This window comes from Lissotriton helveticus, chromosome 2_2, assembly GCF_964261635.1.
Source record: "Lissotriton helveticus chromosome 2_2, aLisHel1.1, whole genome shotgun sequence".
NCBI classification, from domain to species: Eukaryota; Metazoa; Chordata; class Amphibia; order Caudata; family Salamandridae; genus Lissotriton; species Lissotriton helveticus.
The window spans coordinates 293,538,183-293,557,965 of NC_136060.1; the positions used below are offsets into that span (position 1 = coordinate 293,538,183).

At 39.6% G+C, this 19,783-nt stretch overlaps 1 protein-coding gene across 4 annotated transcripts in view; it reads left to right on the forward strand.

Annotated features, from left to right (window-relative positions):
- Positions 1-19,783, forward strand: part of LDB2 (LIM domain binding 2) — a 1,235,060-nt gene that overhangs the window by 816,706 nt on the left and 398,571 nt on the right. For all 4 annotated transcript variants that reach the window (XM_078678432.1, XM_078678431.1, XM_078678430.1 and 1 more), the window contains exon 3: positions 1,016-1,188. In XM_078678432.1, coding sequence (XP_078534558.1) covers positions 1,016-1,188 — 173 coding nt within the window. The remainder of the gene's footprint in view (positions 1-1,015; positions 1,189-19,783) is intronic.

A 19,783-nucleotide genomic window follows, 5' to 3' on the forward strand; every position in this document is an offset into this window, starting at 1 on the left:
TAGACAGCAAGCTGGGTTGGAAAAACATATGTCAATGTAATCCCAGTGGCTCGTGCCAGCTGAAGTCTTGAGGACACTCTTAGTATCAAGTGATATGAATTTAAATTAATCCTTATACAATCATGAGACTATTATAATGCAATTGTAAATCTTACTCATTGTGATACAAGGATGTAGTAGAAGCAGAAGAATTAAGCTAATTCTACAGTTTTGCGCAACTGAAGCAAGAGCCAAGGACATTTTTTATCTGAGGTGTGGAAGTTCATTGAGAAGAATTACATTCAATAAATAGGCATGTGATCTAATTTCAGGAGATTAAATTGTCAGTAAGGAGTTGAAAAATGGGATTTCAAGTTAATCAGTGTAGGCTCAATGCATATTATTAGTTCAGTTTCATTTTGGCACAATCACGTGATGGTAATACACTCGTATGAACCATTGGGATGACTAGATAGTCAACTTACATCCATTGAACCATGTAATATATGCTGTCTGCTTACTGGATTTAGGCGACACATAAAGTGCTAATTAGCGTTCTGAGCAGGGAAACGTGGGATTATAGATCAAGGCGTGATATGCCAACAAAATGGAAAACTGCTGCACTTACAGGTGAGTAGTAATATTTTTGAGATGTTTAAGTTTGGGGGTATTTTTTGTGTTAATTCTTGAAGGGAAGAGTGAACCCAGTTATGAGAGGCAGCACGCGATGCCCAGGAGGCCGTTCGAGGATCCGTAGCAGGACATTGTTGATAATGTTTAAAGATCCAGAGAGATGACTAAGCACCATTTTGGCTTTCTGACCTTCACCCTTGACTGTGAGGAGCTTAGACAAGATAGCTTTACAGACAAAAATTCACATGCCCTTATACAGCACAATACTTAAGAAATAACAATGAATGTGTATGTATATTTTTGTATCAAAGCTTGCAAAACAACATTTTATTGTATCTACATTATAGTTACATATTTCTTTGAAGGCCTGATTTAATGCATTAATTTCTTTTTTGATTTACAGCTATTGGAAGGACTCTTATTCCTAGATATTTTAGCACTGTCTTTGAAGGAGGCGTAAGCGATCTGTATTACATTCTCAAGCACTCGAAAGAGGCCTATCACAACTCGTCCATCACAGTGGATTGCGATCAATGCACCATGGTCACCCAGCATGGCAAGCCCATGTTTACCAAGGTAATGCAGACCTACAAATGTATTTTCAAATATTTCTTCTATCAGTAGAAGTACCTGGTTTCTACAGCATAGAAATGTGCCTGTGCTTAGTACAAGAAGATATAATTTTCTAACATAAAAGTATGGTATGTATTGATCTGTCTATTGCAAAGTGCTGCCAGAATGAGTCAATCAATTGGTGAAATCATGTGGACAGAATAGCAGAAGTATAATACAGGCACAAAAGGCATAAATATTCTGAGTTATGTGCAGGAGGAGACTGCAGCTTTGAGAACACGTTCAGCTACTGAGATGCAAACTTGTAGGTAAACAGTCCTGATTGTGTTAATGATTACCATGCTGGGGACCTGTCCTAGGAGTATGTCCTTGTTGTTTGTTTCTTCCATTAAGCCTATTTCAAAGTGCTGACATATTGTTAGATCAGTAGACAAAGGTAGAGTATGGTTTACCCAATATCAAACAGTTTGGTAAACTAGTAGAAATGGGACTACTACTGCTACTTGCTGTGTAGACTATGGACCTCATTATGACTTTGACGGTCCTGGGACCGCCTAAGTGTCGGTGTTAGATTCACCACCTGCCAAATAGGCAGTCTGCCCACCATATTATGGTGTTGCCAGTTCCACCACGACCAGCCATTCGCCAAACTCTTCGGAGGCAGTCGGTGAAAAGCAGCTATCAGTGGCCTGCACAGACGAGTCCACTGCCATCCGAATTATAGGTCATCTTTCCAATGACCCAAACATGGACTGCTTGCTTCGAGTTGGTAGAATCGAAGGATTTGGGGTGCATACCCATTTCCTTTTCTTCACTTCAGTCTCCCACAGGGATCCCTTCCTCCAGGGCCCCCCTTATCAGCAGCATCTTGACCCCAAAGAAAACGACCCTGTTGCCACCGTAATCCAGGTAAGCCCATTTTGCAGTATTTACCCATTGACTGGATTGGGCACATATAGTCCAGACTCCAGCAATGAGAAAGTTCAGGTAGTAGGTATTTCTTCATGAGCCACGCATATGTGTACATTTAATACTAGTACTGTCAAAATATACACACCTTCAACGCATATGAAAAAATATGCCCCGCTGTCAGAAGCACTGCCTGTGGCCCAGTGGTGACACTGTAATATGGTGGGTGGGAGACTGCCATCGCTGCGGTCTTCTTGAGACCACTGCGGTGTTAGTAATGTAGCGGAACTCATAATCAGGCCCAAATTATTCACTCCCATATTGCATATATGGGAACTTTCCATGAGACTGTACACGTTCCCGAGGTAATAACACACCCATTTGTAATCACATGCTTACAAGTAGCATCTAAGCTGATTCTTAATAATCCTAGTCTTTACAAAACATGAAGTAAAGAAATAAGTTCAAAAAGTGATTGCCAAAGAGCATATAGTTTGCCAAATGGCACACCCGGATTAAAACCTGTGTCTACTAGTTCTACATTTACCACTGGTCTACTAGACCACAACAGGGTTAGAAGTGATTCAGATGGCAAGGCCATGGAGCTGCCCTTCTCAGGGTAAGGGCACCGTGTTGTGGCCGTGTCCAGCTTTACAATGCAGTGTTTATTTCCATCATTTTAGGTAAAGCTGAGATTAGATGTCAAGTGTCCAAGTTTCATGGCTAAAACGCACCCACTGGATCAGGCTCTGTGGCAGTATGTGTGGTGAATACTGATTTTTAACACCCGAATTCTTACATCTTAATACTTCTTGAATCCATTTGGAAACATCCGGGGAGGGGGAGAGGCACAGACGGAAGAGAAAGACACAGGATACTCCTCTGGGTTAAGTCACAAATGATTTCTGATAGCATTGGTATTGGAAGATACCCTGAACCAACCAACATGAGAGTGAAATCAAAATGTTTCAGAGAAGAGGCAAACACAAGCATAGGGAGGAAAGCCAGAGAAGTAAAAAGCAGAGATACTGGGACAAGGATGCCACCCAATCACGAGAAAGGGGCATACCCAAAGCCCACTCTAAAAAGTATTGATAACAATCTGGTGTGTGACAGACACAGCAACAGGTGTCTGCTGCAAGACTGCAAAAATAAGTGCACAACATGCAGGTATCAAATATCCTAGGCCTGTATCGCACCCAGTAAAAGTGACTGTAAATCAATGTATTTTTCATTGTTATGAATCGGAGTTCACTGGCTGTATTTTTTTTTAATGATTTGAACTTTAAGATTTTGGATATACATTAAATTGTACTACAGTAAATATTGCTAAATATTGCCTATGCTACGTTGTGGCTGTAGGTCTGGGGACGCAGGTCCAAACCAGAATATCAGAAATCAATGCTTGTCCGAAATGGCACAGGAATAGTATTAAAACTTCATGGCCTTATCCCACCAGAAGTGCTGAGAGTCACAAGTCCATAGTGAATTAGGGAGATTTTACGACAGACCAGTGGCTCCAAAAGGTTTTTAGGGCTGGAGAAGAATGAGTCAATCATAGGATCTATTACAAATTCTGCTTCTGCCAAACTGGCGTTGAAGAGCCACAGACTTGTGGAAGTGAGTGACTGATACCATTTATATAATCACTTTTAGAGAAACATACAGAGGCACCAGGGAGCAGAACCAGAGCAGTAAAAGGCCATTCTGGGTATATCAGATTGCCAGATATAAGGATATCATTTAAACAGTGTCTGCAGTCGAATGGCATTATTATTGCTATTATTATTGTTACTGTTCATGCTGTACTGTATTAATATTGTTATTGTTATTATTATTATAATTAGTAGTAGTAGTAGTAGCAGTAGTAGTAGTAGTAGTAGTAGTGGTAATAGAAGTAGTAATGGTGATGGTAGTAGTAGTAGTAATAATAATATTAGCATTTATAACCATAATGATCTTCATCAATATTCTCATTAGCCCAGCTTGATCTCTAGGGCTTTGCGTCTCGTCTGTGGAGAACTGATATGTAAGTTTGAAGCATCCTATTTGGGAGTAGAGAGTGACTTTTTATGTCAGCTCAGAAATAAAGTCTTGTGAAAAGTATATGCAGAATTTGTAATTTTTGTTGTAAATAATACATGGTCTCCCAGTACCCTAGTGTCATCCCCGTGAATAGACTCTTTCAGTAATCTAATATTGGATATTTCCTTAGCACCCAATTGTTATTCCAACTTCGTGTCTACTGACTAAACTGAGCTTCATCCGTACTGTCTTTCCATTCTGAATGACAGATGACATGATTTTTATGAGCGGAGGACTAAAGCAGGAAGAACTTCCTCAAAAAAGGTCTGAGTTTTCTCAGTCCTTCAGAAACCATTGACACCATTGTGTTTTTATGGAACATCTGACAAAAATACAGTAGTAAAAAGGTGGTTGACCAGATTAACAATGCCTAATTCAACAAAGCTGTCCAACTGTATATTAGCCAGAAATATTGTAAGATGTAGGTGTATAATTATGAAAATGCATCTAAATAGTACATACAATTAGTACCTTAATCATCAGTGAACCCTTTAAAGCTCAACTCATAACAGCAGTGAAGAACAGGAGTCACATATCTGGTGTCAGTAATTCTGGTGGTACTCTCCATTGAAATCACCATCTACCATCATGGGAGACACTACTTCAAAACTCCATTGCAGTTTTGTACTGGATTATTATTTTGATGGTCCCTTGAATCACATCTATAAATGTGCTGGGCACACTGCCCCAAATCTCAAATGATCAAAAACTATAGAGTTTACAGAGTTTGACTGATCACTGCAGACATCATCACACAAGACATTATAACATGACTTTTAAATTGTGCAGGGAGAATCCCTTGCATCCATTTGCTTGCATCCACTGCACATCTTAGTGGGGTACCACATTACAGAGCTTCACAGATGCACACTGGGCTCAAGTGTTTCAATGCAACAGAGCACGTTATCTAAATTTCTAAAGGGTGGTCTCACTCGCTGCTCTTTTGTGGATGCAATTGAGGGTTCATTCTTTTGTGAGGTCTTCTGATGGCCACTCTCAAGGTGGGGGCAGACTCTCACTGAATCCCCTTCTCAGAAAGGTTGAGGTTCATTGTCAGCAGGGTAGGCCGCATGGATTCAGCCACATGGCCCGGTTCTTCCTAGCTTAGAAGTAGTTAATTGGGAAGGCGCCAGAACCTGACTATATTGTTCTGTTTTGGAGCTAACTGGGTTTCTGGGATACGTGTTACCTCCTCCCACACAGGGAACACAAAATGTAGACCACCTTCAAGATGGTGCATATTGTGAATTCATGATGGGAATTTAATTCGGACATGATTTGGGCCAATCAGGACATCCTCAGTTTGTGGTCATACCTACAACCAAAGCAGTAATGTCATTCAGGGAATTATGAGGCATCAGTTTGATAGCTGCACCTGCTACATCAAAGAAGGGGCTGGAAAGCCAGTTCTGTACTACGAACATGCATTTGAAGGACAACACGTTGCTGTGTAGGTGCACTTTCAGAACAATTTGTCCATCGAAATCCATGATGTGCTTTGCTCAGTTAATAATCCAATATATCAGAGCATGCCTCTGTTCATGTTCAATTCAGATTTCCTACTTAGCATCCACTCAAAATCAGTAACATGGAAGCTTAAGTCATTTCCCGCACTTCTGATGTTATTTTCATAATGCAGGGTAATATTGCAGTCAGTACTAACCGCTGAAGAAGAAACCCTTCATTCATCTCTCCTTTTTATGCTCAAAACAACATTTTGTCTTGTTACAATTTCAAAATAATGGAATGTGTAGTATATAGAGTGCCCTTATGTGTTTACAAACTCACCACAGATGTAAAGATACCGTTGCTAGGTATAAATGGGAGTCATGCAGCAAAAAAAAATGCTATTTTGGAACTCGTATTAATATTTACCTGATGGTATAATCACAATTATTCTATTGGGATTGTATACTCAATATAAGTACTTTATATATATGAATATTGTTGATTCAAAGTAGTGGGGTTAATTTCATATATTGATCTTATTGAGACTTTTTTCTGTTTAGTTTATGTATAGTGTTTCAATTGAATTGGCATTTGAGATGAAATAGTAGTTGTACTAAATATTTCTTTGTCTTTTTACTTATATGCATTTTGTCCACAAACTGAAAAAATGTTCATGAACAGGAAGTTAATGCTAGCTAGCAAAAGGACAGAAATTGCAGGTTTTTAAATGGTTCTACAAGTATTGTAATTACACTTTTAACACTATCCATAAATGAAGGATATGACATAGGAAATTCTAGTTTTGGGATTGAATGACCCGCAGTGAAGTACTTTTATAAAATATTATGCAATAAAAATAGCAAAGCATAGGATTAGATACATGAAAGTTGAACGCCAGTGAAAGAAGGGGTAGTTTGTTTGCATTGTACATGTTTGCTAAAAGCATAGCGCAGAATTGCACTTGTGACTGGCCAGGTGTGAATTCTATGGAAAATATCAGGTGCACAGATGTTATTTGCTTTTGAGTGAAAGCATTAACTAGGTGGAGTATAGTGTAGTTCCAATATTCACAATAGGCTCTGCGCATTGGAATAACATAAACATCAGTTTAGACGTAGGACTGAGGTCATCTAGGTCTCTACTGACTATGTTAGACCTAATTAGTTTTGCCAGCTAGCTCAGAGGTCACTAGAAACTTTCTCAAATGAACAGGAAGGGGTTAACTTTCCTGAATAGACAAGTAGGAATTCGTTTCTGACAACCGCATAAACATGACAACTTTGCTCCCTCAGAATAAAGAGTGTATCTCTAGAGTCGTGTGAAAACAATAGACAGTTATTTCACTCAGTCAATCGTGCATGCTTAATTTCACCAGGAGTGCAGAGAAATAGAGAGACGGGCGTTTTCAATAAAAGGTGTTATTTATTGAGCAGTCTTCTTTCTCATGCAAGAGAAATGAGTTGCCATAATTGCAATACTTATCATAAAGTAAAGTGCGTACAGTAAAAGGAGTATTATGAAATAATACTGTAAAAGCATTGATATGGTTTCTTAGCCATAAGATACTTTAAAATGGATAAAATATATACATACATAAAAACATTGACTAACGTACTCAACTGGTGCTTCTAAGATACGCCTACCCCGGTGTACCAGACCTAAGCCTAATACTTGGGAAGGAGTAAGTAAGTTGCAGTTTAAGTTAGGTTTTTTTTTTCCAAGAATCTGAATCAAGAATTCTCTTAAGGGTTTAGTCAGCTCCATACCTTGGTAATAGAATGTAGGAGGTCTTGTATCTCTCTCTCAGGACTCGATCTCCCAGCAACCCGCAAGGGTGACTGGAAACACCAGAGCTGGATTTCTCTACTTGAGAAAAGACAGCGTCTCTCAGTGCGTCAAATGGGAGGGTCGGCTTCCTTCGGCTCTCGCATCAGCTGGGCGTCGGGCAAGTAGATAGCCGCTCTGCTCCAAACCACTGTGTGTTTGCTTAAGGCAACGTTGGTATATTTATACCTGGAAGGTGCCGGGTTTGACGTAAGGTTGGACATAAGACGTCACTAAGAACTAACAGTTCTTTCTGGACTCCAGGAGTTCTTGTGCAAATCAAAACAAAAGCAAGGGGATTTCCCGGGCTGCTGGAGGCTTGGTTTGTTTAAAGAACGCGTTGTACTTTCTAGGAGTCTATGGGAGTAGCCTTGCCGTATTTGGACTGCATGGGCTATGACTAGATATGGACATGATTCCTATGCCTTTATAAGGATATGTTTTGTTATAACCATATAAGGGCATGAATCGGGGTTATCTTGATTAGGGTCCTAGATAGATTCACAACACCCACTCCACGTATTAATTATTATTAAGGGAATTTTGTAAAGCGCCTGGTTACGCTCAGAAGCGTGTCCCCGCGCTAAGACAGGTGGAGTAAGCGAGCTGGGCCGCAGGGTCTACTCGGATTACTGTGTGTAAAGGTGTGATTTTAGCTTCTTCCTGAAGCCAAGTTCAGATGGCTCCAGGCGAAGGTCCAGAGGTAAGGCATTCCAGCTTTTCGCCGCCAGGTAGCGAAAAGATCTACCTCCCATGCGGGCCTTTCTTATCCTGGGGACCTTTAACAGGCTTCCATAGGAGGAGCGCAGGGCGTATCTAGTGACCAGACTCTGAAGTGGTGCTGGTGCCTTCCCAGCAAGGATTCAATGGCAAGCACAAAGGGCCTTAAACTCGACCCTGCTCCTTACTGGGAGCCAGTGAAGGGTTTGAAGAGCTGCTTTAGAAGCAGATTTTTTGGGAGATTTCAGAATCAAACGGGCTGCCGCATTCTGCAACACCTGGAGGCGGTTTATTACCTTACTGGTTGCTCCCAGGTACAGCAGATTGCCGTAGTCCAGGCGAGATGTGACAAGGGCATGCGCCAGCGTCCTACGGGCTGACGTAGGAAGGAGGTCTAAAACCTTCCGCAGACTTTTTAGGACGCTGAAGCAAACACCCACCACGCGGCCTATCTGAGGTCCAAAGGACAGGTCAGCGTCAAGCCAAACTCCAAGGTTCCTGGCTTCTTGACAGGGTGCTGGAACCTCACCTAAGCATGAAGGCCACCATGCTGATTGCCAGACCGATGGGTTCCCCCCCACCACGAGCACCTTGGTGGACATCCAGAATGCTAGTTCTTGCATGCAAGCTCTGAATCTGTCCACCGCAAGACCGGGCGCACGTGAGAGGGAGATGGCCAACTGCTTGTCGTCAGCGTAGGACACTATGTGCAGACCATGGCTTTCAACAATAGGTGCCACCAGGGAGACATATAAATTAAATAGGGTGGGGCTCAGGGACAAGCTCTGGGGCACGCCCTTGCCCAAACCGATTTCCCTGGAATAACATTCACCCTGGCGGACCTGAAAGCCTCTCCCTGTCAGGAAGGACTGGATCCATTCGAGTGCAGCACCAGATATCCCGCCACTATTCAGACACTGTAGCAAGGTGGTGTGAGCTACAGTGTCGAATGCTGCACTCAGGTCTAATAGGATGAGGGCCATGGTCTGCCCCTCATCCACCCCCTGACGTAGGGTCTCCACAGCCATCAGAAGCGCTGATTCAGTTGAGTGGCGTGGACGGAAACCAAACTGGGTGTCGTGCAGGAGGGCAGCCTCTTCCACGAAAGCCATCAGTTCTATGTTTACCGTTTTTTCCGGCACTTTGGCCAAGTAGGGCAGAAGGGAGATAGGTCGGAGGTTCTCCAGCTTTACGAAGCCGATGTTAGGTTTCTTCCTGAGAGGTGGGACCACCGCCTGTTTCCAGTCTCTGGGCACGGTCTTAGTCCTAAATGACACGTCCAGTAGGTATCTGATGTACGGTTCCAGTACTGGCAAGCTATCAACTAGCCGTCCAATTTAACTAATGTCCATCATTAGTTAAATACTAAGCAATACTAAACATATAACGATGCATGTGTTTTCCAACCCACCCCAAAATACATAAATTGCATTTGAAATGGTGTATGGTATATACACGAAAATTAGTATTTATACTGTGCGTTTTTCAAGCAGTGTTATCATTCAGGAAATGCATATATAAATATTAGCTGAATGAATTGCGAAAATTACAAATGAAATGGCTCTGTACACAGAAAAGAAGGTCGAGACCATTCCATCACATATTTATACAATACTGTACATGTGCTAGAGGTTGAGGTAAAATATTGTCTCTAGTATCTCTAAAAATAGAAGCTCTGTTCTCTAAGAATAGTTCTACTTTTAAGCAGAGTACCATGTGCCAGAAAAAGGTAAATATTTTGGAAGTGAAAAAAAAAGTTTTCGCTTTCAGGGGAAAAAAATAGTTCCAAATGTTTTCAGTAGTTTTGTTTATCAAAAACTGAAGGCCGAATTCAGAGTTCAGGGAATGCTGTGTGCTCGTTGTTTTAAAGTTATTCTCGTTGTTCAGGGGAGAACATCATTTCAGACAGGCTTGCAAAAAATTGGTCTAGAACATCAGGCGAAAATTCGACCAAGTTCGAAAAAGTTGAAATTGTGCACATGTGAGAATGATTGCTATCATCGATGTCTGGTTCAGCAATGCTCACAGAAAGTTGTACCTGTTTGGTGCTGCTTTCCTCTCGTACGTAACCGCCACCTACTCGTAATGGTGAAGTCTCAACGAATGCCGTCATCAGAATAGGTAGCCGCTGGGGACAACACGATGCATGAGTCGTTACAGGACCTAGCGAAGTATCGATATCCATTGGTACTGCTGATGGTAGTGTAAGACAGACGTCCAACACGCATTCTTCTCCGCATAGCAGACATCGAAGCACAGGTAAGATGCAATTCTGCCAGATGGGTCTGAATGAAAGAAACCATGTTGTATTCAGATCTCTTAGCCGTGCTAATGCGATGACTTTAGTGATTCGGTCTCGGTAGCGTATTGCTAGGATCGTTTCTTCCATCGTAGCTGGAGCTTTGTCTGTGGCTTGGCTTGCAATATCGGAGCAGTAGAATAAAAAATACAATTCCTGCTACGAGTCCCAAAAGAAGATTCAGGCCGCCGAATAGGGAATGGACAAAATTCGGAAAAATGCCCAGAACTGTTTCAAAGGGTGCAACAGTCCAGAAAAAAATGTCTTAAATACATGTGCGATGCCACTGGTATCAGACATGTTTAAAATTTGACCTAACATTTCTACGAAATGCACGGGGCAATTTGTTGATAATAGGGAATGTATCTCTGCCGCTGTCCATGCAACTTGCAAATCATACGTCTCTTTGGACGAGGTTAAAGGCACAGTTGTCTGTAAAATAATAAACTTCATTCTGCTTAAAGTATCAATTCGAATAGAAGAGATATTCAAAGAAGGCCTTATTGCCGCCTCCATGTCTGGATTGCTGTTTGGATACAATACTTGCATACAGCAACTGACCATGGAAGTAACGCTCACGAGATAGGCTTTTCCTGGCACCATGCCACAACAGCTGTGGTCACTTATTAGAACGTAGCTGCCGTTGGAAAGCTGTCTGAAAAATGGCTCTATCTGTGTCGCAGGAGTGCCATGCAGGTGACATGAAAGGTTATTTGATGAACCTTCGCAGGCTCCATGCAAGTTAATACCTTGTCACCGAAGTGTACCGCTTAGTGATTTTTTACAATTGTTACCACTAAGAAATACCTCCTTTTTTCCTTCACTATAATATTTGTGTGTATAAGGTAAATTCCATGTTGACTTGATGTATCCTTTACCGAACCTTTCATACAGACCTGCTGGTATATATTTTTGGCAATACTTAAACTGGAAAGTTGTTATCGGAATTGTAATTGTTCTGTGTATTATCCATTCAATGACAGGTCTCTCTGACATTGTAAATGGTAATCTCTCAAGTTTTTCAATGCTCAGAATCATATAGTCTGCTCCTTTTTGTGCCAAACTGATTTGTTTATCAGTAAGGTTAAAGATAGAAAATAATGACGTTATGTTGATTAGACGCCATGGCACGTAGCCTGAACGCAGGTTTTGCTACGTCCAGCCAAGTTGTACAATAGAACGTAATTGGGACTGACCATGTTGTAACATTAGTAAGTCCTGCTCTATTATATCAATAGCAGATGATACAATGCTGTCCAGTGAATATATTATGGAGGACAGAGTCGTTAACCCATTGTCCACTACAGAAAGTGATTTTCCCAAATTTCTCATATTTTTTCTGCATTTTCAATTTGTGTTACTTTCAAAGCTTCGTTGTAAGCAGTGTATACACCGGCATATATGAAACCTTTTTGACGCTGTTTGCGTGGTCCCAGTATGAAATCACGCAAGTCAGCACCGTCAATAGGTAAAGAAAAGTGTTGCTTAATTTCAGCTAGTGTGGATTTTTGTAGCCGTTCGAGGTATGGTTTCCCTACACTGTATGTTGTAACTATCCCTGGATGTTGTCTCTGGGAGTATCTTGGGTCTGGCCTGTTCTGTTTGAACCCCTGTATTTTGTTCAGGAATCTATCTTGACAGTTATTTGTGTCTGTGGGCCAGATCAACCATTTTTTCCAATCAGGATTTGTTCTGTTTTGGTGTAAAATATGGGATACGTCTATCTCCTCATCTGTAGTGCTATTACTATCAGGTATGTGTTTTGTTATAGACGGTTTATTTAAGTCTTTTATCTTGGCTAAACCAAGACAGGTTGTTTGCTGAATGGTGTCATTCAGGAATATTATTTGTTCTGGGATCATGCAGGCTCTAAATAATGCTCCTAGACCGTGTACCTGCCATTCTTTTGAACCCCAGATGGTTTTAGTTTCAATGTTGTTTTTCCAAAATTCAAAACCAAATGTAGACATTTTGTCATAAAATTTTTCAGAATAAATCAATTTAGTTTTTGTCAACATTGTTTTCATTACTGTCTTATTTGACATTTTAAAATAAAACGTTTCTGGATCAGTTGTGTTAAACCCTGAGAAGTATGGGAATTTCTCATAAAATGTGTTCGAGCTGCCTTTTGGTGGTGTTGCACAATGTTGCCATTGATTATAATTAAAAACATTTCTAGGATTAGCAGATTTATGCAAATAGTGATGACCATAATGATTATAACAGTACATTTCTTCATATTTTGCTGAACCCTGCAAATAATCTTGTTCTGTGAATTTTGCTGATATTACCAAATCTGACATCATATTATTAATATTTTCAAAGTCCCAATCATCAGAGAAAGTACTAGGTTTTACAAAGTCACTTAATGAAATCTTGAACTGATGTAGATATTTCAGGAGCTCAATCGGGCCATAAATGTCATAATCAGTTTTGTCCCATGCTACCCCACCGGGTATTGGATTGGCTGTGATGTTCACTGATGACAGTTCTCTTTTCTCGATGTGTGAGGATTTGTGAGGCTTTAGGACCAAGTTGATGTTCTGACTTGCTGTGTCCATTGTACTATATTTTCCTTCAATGAATTTTCCCAAACATAGAACCATGATGAGCCAAAGTAAGAGGAAAAGTACACCTAACAAAATCCAAAATTCAATCCATGGTGAAATCAGATATGTTTCTTTTAGTTGATGAAATAGTTCAGTCATTTTTTCTTTGAAAGTTTTTGTTGCTGGCGTTTCTTCATGCTCGCTTGGATCATCAGAAAAGTCATCAAAATTGATGAAGTAGCCAGATGCAGTTCTGTCAATTGTTGGAATTGCTTCCGGATTTTCTTTAGTCTTTGAATCTTCTTTAGTCATATTAGTATAGTCTGAAGCTACATCATTGTAGACAGGTGTTTCTTGACGAACTGTTGCAATTTGGGTTTCAAGAGGCACAAGTTCCATGGCTTTGTTGCATAGTCCTTTTTTATTCACTGCAGGTTTATCAAAAGTGATTAGTCTCTCAGTTTGAACCTCTTGGATTGTAGCAAGATTTGGTCTTCTGCTATTTCTTGGGAGTCCACTGGGCCTACTACTTATTATTGGCCACATGATTGTGGTTTTACCAGGTCGATGGATACGGTTCTATGTTTAAATATCGACAACAAAAATATAGTTTACAAAAATATAGATGTAAAAATATCGATTACAAAAATATCGACTCCCTATACTTAAACAGGTAAGTACAATAATATCGACTCAAAAACATAGATGTAAAAAATATAGATGTAACAAATATCGACTTTAAAAAATAATATATCTTAAATTAAATAATTGAATAATATTAATATTATTATCCAAATACATTAAATTACATTTATATTTTAACTATTTATAACAAATAAACTTAATTTAATTAATATAAACACAATAAATGTGTACATATACATATATTTTCTTAAATACATTTTATTATTATCTTTATTTAATTTATAAACTTTAATAATTATATAAAAATAAAATAAACACATATAAAACATTTTGAATAAAATAAAATATTCTATATTTAATTAACACATTAAAGTATTAAAAAATAATAATACATACATTTAATAACAAAATAAAAACATTAGTAGTTAAAACATTTGATAGCGAAGGGGTAAATATTACTATTCCCACTCCAGTGAGTGCAACAGTAGGGAAAGCGCTGGATAGCGTAGGGGTAAAAATTACTATTCCAAATCCAGAGGGTGCAACAGTAGGGAAAGCGTTGGATAGCGCAGGGGTAAAAATTACTATTCCCACTCCAAAGGATGCAACAGTAGGGAAAGCGTTGGATAACGTAGGGGTAAACATTACTATTCCCACTCCAGAGAGTGCAACAGTAGGGAAAGCGTTGGATAGCGTAGGGGTAAAAATTACTATTCCCACTCCAGTGAGTGCAACAGTAGGGAAAGCGCTGGATAGCGTAGGGGTAAAAATTACTATTCCCACTCCAAAGGGTGCAACAGTAACAAAAACGCTGGATAGCGAAGGGGTAAAAATTACTATTCCCACTCCAAAGGGTGCAACTGTAGGGAAAGCGTTGGATAGCGTAGGGGGAAAAATTACTATTCCCACTCCAGTGCGTGCAACAGTAGGGAAAGAGCTGGAAAGCGTAGGGGTAAAAATTACTATTCCCACTCCAGAGGGTGCTACAGTAGGGAAAGCGTTGGGTAGCGTAGGGGTAAAAATTAACATTCCAGCTCCAAAGGGTGCAACAGTAGGGAAAGCGTTGGATAGCGTAGGGGTAAAAATTACTATTCCCACTCCAGAGAGTGCAACAGTAGGGAAAGCGTTGGATAGCGTGGGGGTAAAAATTACTATTCCCACTCCAGTGAGTGCAACAGTAGGGAAAGCGCTGGATAGCGTAGGGGTAAAAATTACTATTCCCAATCCAGAGGGTGCAACAGTAGGGAAAGCGTTGGATAGCGTAGGGGTTAAAATTACTATTCCCACTCCAAAGGGTGCAACAGTAGGGAAAGCGTTGGATAGCGTAGGGGTAAAAATTACTATTCCCACTCCAGGGAGTGCAACAGTAGGGAAAGCGCTGGATAGCGTAGGGGTAAAAATTACTATTCCCACTCCAGTGAGTACAATAGTAGGAAAAGCACTGGAACCCAAAACAATAAATAAAAACTATCAACATTTTTATTAAATTTAATTTCCAATATAGACATAATTTTAATATATACATTTAAATATATTATTATTAACAAAGATAATAAAAAATAATTAATTACTTATTATTTTACACTATAATATCCACCACACACACCTAAAATTAATTACACATTTACATTTATTATTTACTAATTAATTAATGAAAATTAATGTTTTTTTTATTAATTAATTAATTAATTACCAGGTTTCACGCCATATACACTTATAAACACCACAACACAAACCTATAATTAATTACACATTTACAATTAATAATTACTAATTAATTAATGGTAATTAATCTAAAAAGTATTTAATAATTAATCAATAAATAATTAATTACTCACCACCCTTCACACCATTTACACATATAAACTCCACAACACACACCTAAAATTAATTAAACAATTAACATAATTAATTATTAATTGACTAATTGAAATTAATTAACAACTAATTATTAAACAATTATTAATAAATTAACACATTAATTAATCAATTAATTTTATATAATTAAATTACTTCCCACCCTATTCCCCTATAAACGCACAGCCCGCTACGGAACTAATAACACAAAATTCAACATAAAATACATTATTAACTAATACAATTCCAAAACATATAATAAAATGACAAACAAATCTCTTCAAAAACACTAAAATACATAACATTATTAATAAATCGATATTTTTGTAAACTATATTTTTTTAAACGATATTTATTACAACTATATTATTGTTATCGATATTACTTACCTATCAGTCGATATTCTGGTCAAACTATATTTTTGTTGTCGATATTTCTTCCACTCGATATTTCTGCGGAGATATTTATGTAACACGATATTTCTCCGTCGATATTCCTACTCTGGACCGATCGATACAACTCGGCTCTCCTTTTTACCAGCAAGGGGCGGTAGTACTACTGATCTTGTTCCGCTGACAGATACTGCTTTTCTGTAAGAAGGCCCAAATTCCTTCTTCACCGCGATCTTCTCTCTGACCAGATCCCCAATCTTTGGAATCCAGACAGGTCTTGCTGGGACACGTGGTTTCTCTTCAGTGGCTGTTGGCTTTAACTTTATGTTACTTAGATTTCTTCTTGTTTCATTTAGGTCCTGTAAAACAGCCAAACGGTCTTTGATATCAAAGGATTTTTTATTCACCACTGAAGTCTGACAATCTAGATCCTGGATGTGCATTCTAGTGCCGAACAATAGTTCGTACGGAGTGATACCTTTTAGAGAATTTATTGGCAGATTGTTAAGACTATGTTGGACACTTGTTAAATGTTTGACCCACCCATCACCCGAACCTAATACCCTTGCCGTTATAGATTGCTTTATGTCACGTTGTTTTCTTTCCACTACCGCATTTCCCTCAGGATGGAAGGGAGAAGAGTACCGCAATGCAATGCCCATGCTGGTCATGGCCTCTTTGTAAGCTCGAGAGCTAAACTCAGGACCCTGGTCAGAATGTAGCATGCCAATTGCGTATGTGCCGATAAAGACTCGCAAATCTTTTATAACAGTTCTGGTGTCAGCGGAGCGCTGGGGTCTACATCTTAAGTGAATCTAGTCCTAATAATTATGGGAACGCATTTCTCCTGCTGGATTTCTGCGTATAGATAGCCTTATGCTTTCTAATAAGGGTGTCCTGGCAGTAGTCTGGTCCGGTTCACAACTGCGATCTCTGTTGCAGTCTGGACAACCCTTTGCAAATTTGTAATTTTGCAGGCTCATCCCCGGCTCCCAGTATTCTGATTGTAGTTCTTTTAGAGATTTCATGATCTCTTGATGCCTAAGACTCAATCCCATGTGTGCGTCTTCCATCAAAAAGATTCTCCGATTCGTGTTTAGAATTACTCTGTCCCCCACTCCAGGGATTTGAGCAAAAGGAACGGAGTTTGCATCAATTATGTATGTATTATTGAGTGGATAGCCGAGAGGTAATGCTGCATAGTCACCTTTTAAATACGCTTTTACCGCCAGCATGGTTTCTCCGTCTATTTGTTTTTTAGTACGCTTTTTTGTGACTACGGAAGCCGGTTGAACCGCTGCCGCTGTGGCTCTGTTAGCCAATGAATTCCCTGCAACGTGAACACCATCACGTTGATGACTCAGTGTATGTATCACGTGAGTCTTTCGTAGTTCTTTCTGTAAAAGAACTACTTTTTCCCAGAGCTTTTTATGCTTTATTGTGGCACCTGTCTCATCTTTGTAACCGTTTTTGATCCATGTCTGCATGTCATTATTGTAAGACCTGACGCAGCAATGCGAATCGCACACTATTAGTGTGGGGAATTCGCTATCGGCATTTTCAAGCGCCATCTTTAACCACTTGGCTGCTAAGGGTGTGCGAGGGGTTCCATTGACTTTCCATTGAAATCAATGGAAAGTCCATGACGAGTTACCCTTGTCATTAGCGCTGAAGTGGTTAAAGATCTTATTTCAGCTCGCTGAGCTGTACAGTTTCTGAGTGATTCAGTTTTGGTTATTGTCGGTCTGAATTTACCAAAGCGCCAGCGACCTTTAACAATCGCGCACGCTGCATTGTAGGATTTTTTATCAACATTGTAGTGTTGTGCATATCTGTCCATGTAGATTACACAGATGTACTGTTCTAGGGGCAGAATTTCGATTGACAGAGGGTATTCTCGTTCGTATTCTAGATTTTCTAGTTTTTTCATTTTCGCGTCAAAATAGTGTTTCACGTCTTCTGCAGCAAGAGAATTTTCCCATTGTATCCATTTTGGATCTAATGCTACAGTTTTCAGATTGCGTGGACTTGTTAATGCTTCAAGCGCTGATTCTGCCTTTAAAACAGAAATCCTTTTGCCTTGGGTTAGGGCTCTTCCTCTTGCTACAGCAGTTTGAACCGCTATTAGAATCTTTTCAGTAGAACTGAATTTCATTTCAGCTTGTGTGTACAAATGTGATTTGTAAGCTATTGGTACCATTTCTCCCTCATTAGAGGTCAGGTACGTGAATCCGCATCTTCCTGGGATGACTCGGATTACACGGTTGCGTACGTTTTCGCGTGTTTGCAGTTTTGTTTTAGCTAACATGCCTGTTTGGAATGATCTTTAAATTTCTGTGTGTTTCTGAGTCCAATTGATTGATTTGAAATCAGGTTTTATTAATTCATAGAGAGGTTTAACCCTCTCTGCATAATTTAAAATGTATGTTCTTCCGAAATTCAGGAAACCTAGTATTGATTGTAAGTTCTTCAGCGTTTTTGGTGCTTGGAGTACAGCACATTTCTCTAAGAAATTGTCTGCTAGGCTTTTGCCTTCACTTGATAATTCATATCCTAAAAACAGGACAGTTAGGTGAGCAATTCGTGACTTTTTAAAGTTGAATTTGTACCCTTCAGCTGCGAACCCAAGTATTATGGTGTTCACTCTTTTCAAGTGTGTCTCCAGGTCATCATCAGTTAGATAGATGTCATCGACATAAGATAATGCCTCATCATCATATATTTGTAGTAACTCTCTTACCCTTGCTGAGAATAATCCTGGGCTGTTCTTGAATCCCTGTGGGAGTCGACAGAATTGTTTCACGACCCCATTGTTGAGAAAGCGGTCAAATACCTGCTTTCAGGTTTTATGTTTTGACAAAAGAATCCATTAGATATCTAATGTCGTTTTATATTTTTTGCGCACGATGTTATTCATTAGTGCTGCACTGTGTGAGTTTTGTACTGCAAAAGTTTTGCAACAGGAGTTTAAGTGTCTGTAGTCCAAAACTAGACAATATGAATCGTCTGGCTTGGAGACAGCAAACAAAGGATTGTTCATTTGTGAGGTGCATGTTTCAATCACCCCCTGATATTCAAGTTGATCTAAGATCTCCCTGACTTGCTTGTTAGCTTCTTGTTTAATTGGGTACTGCCTTTGTGCAGTAGGTTCACTTTTTAACTGGATTTTGTGGGGAGGAGAATCCTCATCCCATCCTACATGATTTTTATATAATGCAGGGGCTTGGGCCACTGCCCATTGTCTTGCAAATGTGTATTTGTTATGAATTGGAATATGATTTGAGAAGGCAGGCATAATCATTTCTTCGCCATGAGGGCACTCCCTGACAAACTCTGGTGGGCAGTCTTTTTCCGCTAACAGGATATCATAGCCTTTAGATAAGTTATCCCAAAAGAGACCCCTTATTTTCCTAGTTTTGTCCCCCTCTATACGCAATGTTATCTCGTATAATTTATGGGGTTTGCTAACTCTGGTGTCTGCAGTTTCCACTTGAATGTATTCATTCGTGTCCACTGTCTCCAGAAGATTCATCAGGATCTTGCGAACTATGGTTACTTCTGCTGCGCTGTCTAGCATTGTCTGGGCCCACTCTCCATTTTTCAGTTGTGTCCTCAGTATCCTCTGCATGTTTTATTTTAATACTGGCTACCTTCTTTCTTGGAAATTGTAATTCTTTACTTTGATGAGCAGGTTCCTTGTCTTTGGACTTGACGTGCTCTTCCTTGTGTTCTGACCGTCCTCTTCTTTCCGATTTCTGTGAGGAATTCTGAAAAGATCGAGAGGGACATGTATTAATATCTTGATATCTGTCAGGTTTTCTCAATTTATCCCTATCTCTAAGGTTGTATCTTTTCTCAGAGGGATCCCT